This window comes from Palaemon carinicauda, chromosome 4 (assembly GCF_036898095.1).
Source record: "Palaemon carinicauda isolate YSFRI2023 chromosome 4, ASM3689809v2, whole genome shotgun sequence".
Lineage (NCBI taxonomy): Eukaryota > Metazoa > Arthropoda > Malacostraca > Decapoda > Palaemonidae > Palaemon > Palaemon carinicauda.
The window spans coordinates 191,709,767-191,718,573 of NC_090728.1; the positions used below are offsets into that span (position 1 = coordinate 191,709,767).

General features: G+C 36.4%; 1 protein-coding gene across 7 annotated transcripts in view; it reads right to left on the reverse strand.

Annotated features, from left to right (window-relative positions):
- The window catches only part of LOC137640306 (anillin-like), a 59,738-nt gene extending 51,156 nt beyond the window's left edge, over positions 1–8,582 (reverse strand). For 3 of the 7 annotated variants that reach the window (XM_068372936.1, XM_068372935.1, XM_068372933.1), the window contains exons 1-4: positions 8,471–8,582; positions 5,555–5,657; positions 3,206–3,903; positions 2,983–3,015 (exon numbers count right to left, since the gene is read on the reverse strand). In XM_068372936.1, the coding sequence (XP_068229037.1) occupies positions 2,983–3,015; positions 3,206–3,903; positions 5,555–5,657; positions 8,471–8,491 (855 nt within the window). In that variant the 5' untranslated portion in view covers positions 8,492–8,582. The remainder of the gene's footprint in view (positions 1–2,982; positions 3,016–3,205; positions 3,904–5,554; positions 5,658–8,470) is intronic. The other 4 variants (XM_068372939.1, XM_068372938.1, XM_068372937.1 and 1 more) reach the window with 2 other exon arrangements.
- Between the last annotated feature and the right edge of the window lie 225 nt (positions 8,583–8,807).

Consider the following 8,807-nt stretch of genomic DNA (forward strand, 5'->3'; position numbering starts at 1 on the left):
TGCAAGCATGACAGTGGATTTTATTCTAATATGCATTATATAGATTATGAAATATAGGACTAATAAGTGTTTGGGTGCACTGATGTTGCAAAATTCAAATGGAATTTACATTTCAATCTGCTCCATGGCTTATACTAATTTAGTAGGTTGGCCAGGGCACCAGCCGCCCGTTGAGATACTACCGCTAGTGTTATGGGGTCCTTTGACTGGCCAGACATTACTACATTGGATCTCTCTGGCTACAGTTCTTTCCCTTTGCCTACACAGACTCCGAATAGTCTGGCCTATTCTTTACAGATTCTCCTCTGCCCTCATACACCTGACAACAGAGATTACCAAACAATTCTTCCTCAACCAAGAGGTTAACTACTGCACTGTAATTGTTCAGTGGCTACTTTACTTTTGGTATGGGTAGAAGAGGCTCCTTAGCTATGGTAAGCAGCTCTTCTAGAAGGACACTCCAAAATCAAACCATTGTTCTCTAATCTTGGGTAGTGCCTTAGTCTCTGTACCATGGTCTTCCATTGTCTTGCTTGAGGGTACACTCAGGCACACTGTTCTATCTAGTTTCTCTTCCTCTTGTTTTTATAGGAAATGTTTATTTCAATGTTTTTACTGTTCTTAACATATTCTCTTTTCCCTTGTTTCCTTTCCTCACTGGGCTATTTTCCCTGTTGGGCCCCTGGGCTTATAGCATCCTGCTTTTCCAACTAGGGTTGTAGCTTAGCAAATAATAATAATAAAAACCAAACCGCTGTTTGCACAAACAACTGTGAACAGAGAAAGGTCTCAAACCTGAAGAGTATAAAGACTTATAATTAAATTAAATTAGAAGAGTAAGGCAATAGTTTGGCTTTGTACAATAAATTATGCTAAAAATAGTGGTAGATGCACTTGAACAAGAACAACAGATTGTACATGAACAACAAAACCACACAATATATGTAGCAACAGAAAAAAACCCTTCTCAAGCGGTTAGTATGATAGAAAAATAAGCTTCTATAACTCTGCAGTCAAGACAGAAATGTACATACATTTGTTCAAGCCAGGACACAAAGCAATTAAACATTTACCAAAAAAATCATGTACTGATGACAACATACAACCTTCATGATGCAATGCTGTTATTAACCCTTTTACCCCCAGGCTATTTGGAAATTTCCCATCCTTAACCCCCAGGGGGTTATTTTTTTCCCAGCACAAATGTGCAGTATATATTTTTTTAAATTACTCTAAAAGCCTTAATTTTTGTCATAGAGAGGTCAGGTTGGTCTCATTCTCTTGGAAAATGCCTGAATTTTCTCAAAAAATTATCAAAAATATGAAAAAAAATAAATTTTATAACATTTTTTTGCAAGGACGTACCAGTACGTCCATGGGGGTAAAGGGATGGCTTTTGTGAAACGTACCAGTACGTCCTTTGGGGGTAAAAGGGTTAATTCCCTTATTTTCATTAGAAAAGCTAAGTAGATTAAAGTTTTTAATTAGCAAGACTTTTGCATGAAACTTAGTAGAGAATACAGCAAATTTGTTTTTCTGAGATTTTCACATTTGCCCTGACATACAACAGAACAAGACTGCTAAGTTATTCTCACCCTAAGCACATGATCCTTTCAATTTAAACAGAGGACTGTCACAAATATATGTAAAAAATGTACAGAACCATGGAATATATACAGTATTCACCATAATATTTGTAAATACGCTTCTATTATAGTATCTGGTATCTGTCAAGATAAATATCTATAAACTTTTCATTAAGTGACCTATTTATCATTATCATTACTTTGAATGTTCCACAAGAATCGTCATTGTGATAAACTATTTCTGTACAAAAGTGCTAAATCAAGTTAATATTCTAGCCATTAATATACCTATGGTTTTCAAATTAGTTTATGCAAACTTAAAAGTTATCTTGTATTTAGGATTATATTTACAAATAAGCTTTAAGGTATGGCTAAAGCATACACGCTGAAACAGCAAAATTTTCATCATGCAGTCAAAAGACCCATTTCTTGCGTGTAAAAGTACAATGACAAAATAAACAGATAATTTGAGCCTACAGTACCATGAAAAGGGAGGAAAGAAATCAATCGGAGTAGTACTGCATGTACGAATGTACAGGAATGCCTCTGAGATCATAAAAAGACACATGAGGATATAAATTACACGTGAAAAATCGAACTAGAGGGGCACTCAGTAGAGTGCAGACCTCTGCCGCAGCAGCTTATTTCTCAACTTTTTGCTCGATCTCGACTTTTGACCTTAACATGCATTCATGGCTTGAATTTTCATACACTCAAATATGAACCAAGTTTGAAGTCTCTGTGATAATCATGTCTAAACTTATATCAGATTACGTGAATTGAACATTTGGCTTGACCGTGACTTTGACCTTCCAAAATCTAATTCCAACTTTTTACACAAGTTAATTCCTGCAAGTTTCATTACTCTACGATTAAAATTGTGGCCAGGAAGCTGTTCGCAAACAGGAGCGAAAACATAACCTCCTTTCAACTTAGTTGGCGGAGGTAAAAAACTAGCAAAGAACTCATTTGAAGTCTAACTTCACAGAGGGGCAATCCAGCACAATACAATTGTGATAAAGATTCACTACTTCAAACGCTCAGACTAAGAGTACCTTACAGTGCTAGGTACTGTCTATTCTAGTTACCAAGGCAGTACCTCCCAAAATATCAAAGGAATAAAAGGGAACCTTTCCTCTCTCTGCTCCTCCCAGCCTGACGAGGGATTTCGCCAAGTTTGGCTGGTACTACTAAGGTGCCACAGCCCACCCTAGATACTGGTCAATATAATGCCACACAGAAATGTAAGAACATCAATTTTAGTCAGCGAAAGCAATGGAACTGAGTACTGTACAAAGAAATTATTTCTAAAAGATCTAAACTTATTCCTGGTTTGTTAAAAATCAGTGATGCAAATGCAACTAATAGATAGGTTCAGATAGATTTCCTTACTCACAAGTTCTTCCTGTATGCCATCATTCACTGCTTCCTGGAAATTAAAATGTTCTCATGTGAAAGACTGACATAACTCTGGCAGACAGATAATAGCAAATTAGCTGATACCAAAAAGTTTCATGCACAAAGTATTGCTGGAATGATTAATCTTTAATAAGCATGGCCATGCGATGTTCAGAACCAACTACATCAACGCAATATTTAGTATAAACGGCTACACTTACCAGTGATCTTATCATGCTCTGGTCCCAATCAAGTCTTTTGGTGGGTGATACAGGGCACCTTGCTCTGGACTCTGGTAGCTTTGTTCTGGGCGATTCTTGTTTGGAAGGAGGCTTGACTGAATGGCAAAGGGACGAAGAGATGGAAGCAGAGGTAGATATAGCAGTTGGAAAATGAGGGTCAGGGGAAATGTCAGTGTTGTTAGTAGTACCCAGGGACCTACCGCCAAGGCCAGTACCAGCAACCGAAGGCCCATCACCAAAATAATAGCTAGGCTTTGTACTTTCTATAGCAGATTCTAAACTGGGAACATTCAGCACGGTGGGGTTCAGGGAGCTTTTCTCCGACGCTGGATATTTTGAACCATTTACGACAGTGTTAGATGCATGCAAAGTGTGAGTCGCAACATGCCTTTTTTGAGAAGGGGATGAAAGGCTTTTGCTACCATCTACTTCTACCTGAGGTCTTTGACTAGTGGAATGATAAGAATAGTCATCCTCCCAATTATTCAGCTCTTGAGTTCTTCTCGCCAAGGCATTCAACCGTAGTCGTGAGGGCGAGGTATTTACTTCAGACTTCGAGGGGGAACACACAGGTTCCTTCACTGGCGAAATTGCAACCTTCTTTGGGCTGAGTTCTTGCTGGGGTTTAAGATCACTATTACTTGATCTTAATGGACCAAGTGTTGGTTGGTTTTCCTCTATTTCATGAAAAATAAATAAATGCATTAATTCCGGGGATAGCTAAACTAGCACACAATGTAAATATGCTGAAATTGCTTTGATTATAAACAAATGCATGAGATATGAATATTGTGTAGTGGAAACCAACAAGCAATTTGGCAAATTAATTTCAAATCCATGTACAGGTCCTTAACTTACAAACTTAATTGGTTTCAAAAAAGCTATTTGCAATTCAAATTTTGATAAATTTTGGGCTAGGGTAGGCCTAACCTGAATCCCATGCCTATGAATTCCAGCTACAAGTCAACAAATAGTCGGGTTTCATATGAAACATATATTGCTTACTGTATTAAATGATATAATAGTTTAATTACAACATGTCTTCATCTTATATGTGTCATTTCAGTTGGATTTGTGTTTGTATTTCCAAATGTTTCTAAGTTGTGGACCTGTTTAACATTTTCAAATCTAGCATGAACAAGTCTTAAATGATTTCCATTTGCTTGACATGAACATAGCAATGAAAAATCCAGGGATTTTCTTCTATTCTAATGAATCGACTGTATTCTCAAAAGTACTGTATAATCTCTCTCGTAAACTCTGTTTGTTTCCTTTTTCATTACCGAGACTTCATTCTGCAAGGGACACTTTCTGTCAATCATCTTTAACTCTTTAACTCAAAATATAAATTTCACCATGACTACAACATTTTCAGTTTAACCTTTAACCCCTAACCCATCAGTGCATTATATTTTCAATCCCTTACTTCAGTAAATAATCCATTGAAATGGGTGGCTTTTATAAATTAAAAAGTGGCCTTCTTCAATCTACACTTCTTGCTGTAATGTTACTTTAATTCATAAAGTGGATGCAAAAATAAATACAACATTGAACACCTTTTTCTCATAGCATTTCCTACTTCTCTTCCATAAAATCTTGTCCTATATGTTAAGATACAAATACCCGAGCAGGACAAACATGACAGATCATTCGTACGATAATATCAATGCTACAGTCAAGCAAAGCTTGCCTATACTATATGCCTCCATGTTTCCAATCACTGTACTGTACCATCATTCACAAGTCTAGCATTTCTTTTAAACCAAAATGCTAAAAATCCTTTCACATTCTTTCATGTCTCTGATTTCTTTTAAGTACAGTGTTCTGTTCTCTCTATGCAGTGACTATTACTTTTATGTCATTTATAAGTATCGCACATACTCTGCTTACATTAAAAATTTTTACACTAACACATACCGTATCTCTTAACTGTTAACCCTTTTACCCCCAAAGGACGTACTGGTACGTTTCACAAAAGCCATGCCTTTACCCCCATGGACGTACCGGTTCGTCTTTGCAAAAAAATGCTATAAAAATATATTTTTGATAATTTTTTGAGAAAATTCAGGCATTTTCCTAGAGAATGAGACCAACCTGACCTCTCTATGACAAAAATTAAGCCTGTTAGAGCAATTTAAAAAAAAATAACCCCCTGGGGGTTAAGGGTTGGAAATTTCCAAATAGCCTGGGGGTAAAAGGGTTAACTGTTAATACAATTGAAAGTGGGGTACTCAATCTCTCTAAAATTTAATTAAAATCAATTGTCAATTGAAAATAATACAGATTGGCATAAAAAAACCTGTTTAAACAAAACTATTTCTCACTTACCAGAGTAGAGGGAGTTTATCTGTTTTAAACGTGAACGTGTTGTATCTGTCACTATGGCATTTTCTTTGTTTTGTCGACGGGCCTGACTTCTGGCCATCATCCTCTGAAAAAAGAAATTTGTAAATCAGCAACTCCTCATACATAAATTCCTTCAGATTTTCAGAAGCGGAAAGTTTTATATCATGCTTACACTCGAGTCCTCTTTCCATCCGAGAGACAACCTGATCATGTATATATGGTCAGTCTCTAGGCCAGTCCTCCTCGATAGGGCAATGTCACTGTCCCTTGCCCCTGCCATTCATGAGCGGCCTTTAAACCTTGAAACTACCTTTAATTTATAACATGTCCCTCAAATGGTTTTTGCTTCACCGAGGATCGCTTTGATAGCAAATAAGCTCCTAATTGGATAAAAAATCCAGTTCATAATTAAGTTACACAAAAGGCAGAAGAGCTGCTTTTTATAATTTATATACGACATATCTGTTTTTGACGTTAATAGTTAATATATGACATGTCTATTTTGACGTTGTTACTGTTTTTAGAATGATTTATTGTTAATTTGTTCTCATCATTTATTTATTTCCTTTCCTCAGTGGGCTACTTTCCCTTACTGGAGCCCTTGGGCTTATAGCATCTTGTTTTTTCCAACTACGGCTGTAGCTTGGCTAGTAATAATGATAATAATAATAATAATTAATAAATTGCAAACCCTGGACCTATATCATGAAATGGTGTTCACATTTTGGTCTCTCTATATGCGAGTTATTATGCCCCAGCCCCCATTAGTCGTCGATAAGTATGCAAAAATAGCCAGAGCTGATCTATTTACAATAGCAACTTCCAGTTCCACATGAAATTCAAATACATATCAACCTAACAATAATGCTGATGATAAATTTAGGAGCCTTTGTATACGGACGGATAGGACCTCCCACGTGTACAAAACACCACCTAACCTACAAGTCGTGTCCTTACTTACTTACCTAAAGGAGAGATGCGACCCCCTGAAACTGCCGTATTCTTGGGGATAGGGTTGAAAATAAGGGGGTTGTAGGCCATAGCCGTCATCATACATATACACCCGGAATTTATTTACCATAGTGTATTTTGTGCTATGGTCGAGAAAACAAGCTCGTTGCATATGCAGATGATGCTACTTCTTTCAATGTCTTGGGGTTGAGTTCTCTTGCTTAATGATACACTCAGGCATGCTGTCCTATCTCCTTTTTCTTTTTTAATTTTTCATGGTTTAATTATGAAATATCTAATATAATGTTATTACTGTTCTTAAAATATTTTATTTTGATTGTTTATTACTTCTCTTGTAGTTTGCATCCTTATTTCCTTTCCTCACTAGACTATTTTTTCCCTGTTGGTGTCCTTGGGCTTATAGCACCTTGCTTTCCCAACTAGGGTTGTAGCTTAGCTTGTAATAATAATAATATCAATTCTATTTCTTGAATGTTTATCTTTCATGCCTAGTTGAATTTCGATGGCAAAGTAACTTGAATTCTAATGCAACAGCAATCTCAATCACTTTAGTTAAGTTTTTTTGTCAATTATCAATCACAACCTTCAAAGTAAAATATTACTTTACCCTAGATTTATCAAACTTGCATTCTCCAAAGGTCAACCAATAATCAAGATGGGATTGAACCTAGATTCATGTCCCTAGAGCCTTTAAATATGCAGCCCCGAGACTATACAATAGGCTTCCACGAGACAACTGGATAATTGAAGATATTAAGGCCTTCAAGAGGAAACAAATACTTTCTTATTCTGAGTGTGTTTTGACAGTGATGATCAAACAGTAAGCGAGCAATACGCATTGTCAAATGTTAAATGCTCCCGAATGAACATCATAAAACGACCGTGGAGATCCTGTAGAGTAGGGTTCCCCTGCTGTATGGGACCAAATAAGCAGCCCTTAAAGTAAAGTAAGTGAAGTAACTATTAGGGGATACGAATAAATCAGAAGACCTACGGAAATTAACATATTCCCACATAATTATAGTCAATATATATACTCATCAATAAAATGGGGATGTAAGCATGATAGCGGCCACCTGTATGTATGATGACGGCTGTCTACGAATACGGTAGTGTAAGGGGGGTCGCAGGGGGGCGTTAGCCTCCCCCCGGGAGGTAAGCAGGTAGGAACACGGCTCGTACATTAGGTTAGGTGGGGATGAAAATCTAAGTTAGACAGTGTCTATTTTTCATACACGCGGGAGGAACTGGCCGATGATATACAAATGCTCCATAATGGGCGTAAGCAATTGTGCCTTAACATAAGAAAACTTCCAGGTCTAACTTGAAAATGTAATATAATTAACAGGTTGATGTTGAGGATGTGACAATTTGAATAAAATATGTAGATAATTTGGTATTATTAACTTGAGTGAAAATAAGATTACGAGTTCTTGTGTGCCTTGTGAGAGTAGGCCAATAGGCCTATGAAAAACCTAACTAATGTACGGATCTTAATTCGACTAAAAACGTACCTTGGTATTTGTTACCGAATCGGGTTTTTTTACTGCACATAATCAACAACCAATAGAGATTTAATTTGCGATAATTAATTTGATAACTGTCAAGTTGAATGAACTATAGACGAATTCCCTACGATAATTAACCGTACGTTGAAACCAGTTAAAGATCAAAATGATACAGGTTCTTTAAATAGATAATAGTTTAGGTTTTAATACATATAAAAGAACAACAACAATAAAAACGCATCTATCATAAACCCTGTCATGAATACCAATTGAGTTACCGTATACCTGATTAGCGTCTTGAAGACATGCCTCCAAGCCACCTTGTTTAAACCATGTAATTTTAGAGAATTACGGTACATTATAATCACATCTACTCCATAATACTCTTTCACACAATAAATTCCATCCGCTGTCTTACCTGGACAAATGGATCTGTCATTTTGGCTGAATTAAAAGGATATTTCAAACACACGAGACAAGACCACAATTTAAACTTCAACGACTGACTGACTTCCTATTCTGCGCAGGCGCAGAGCCACAGTGACGTCACATATCAACAAGACCATCTGTGCCATATCTACATATTTTGTTGTATTTTAAGTTGTTTTAACTTAAAGATAATGATACCATAGTAATTATAAATTAAATTATTTTAATAATTTTAATATAATATTTGGTAATATATTATATATTTATATATTTTTAACTGTCAAAGTCCTCGGTTTAGATAGATGGCACTTTTCTCGGCTGTGCCT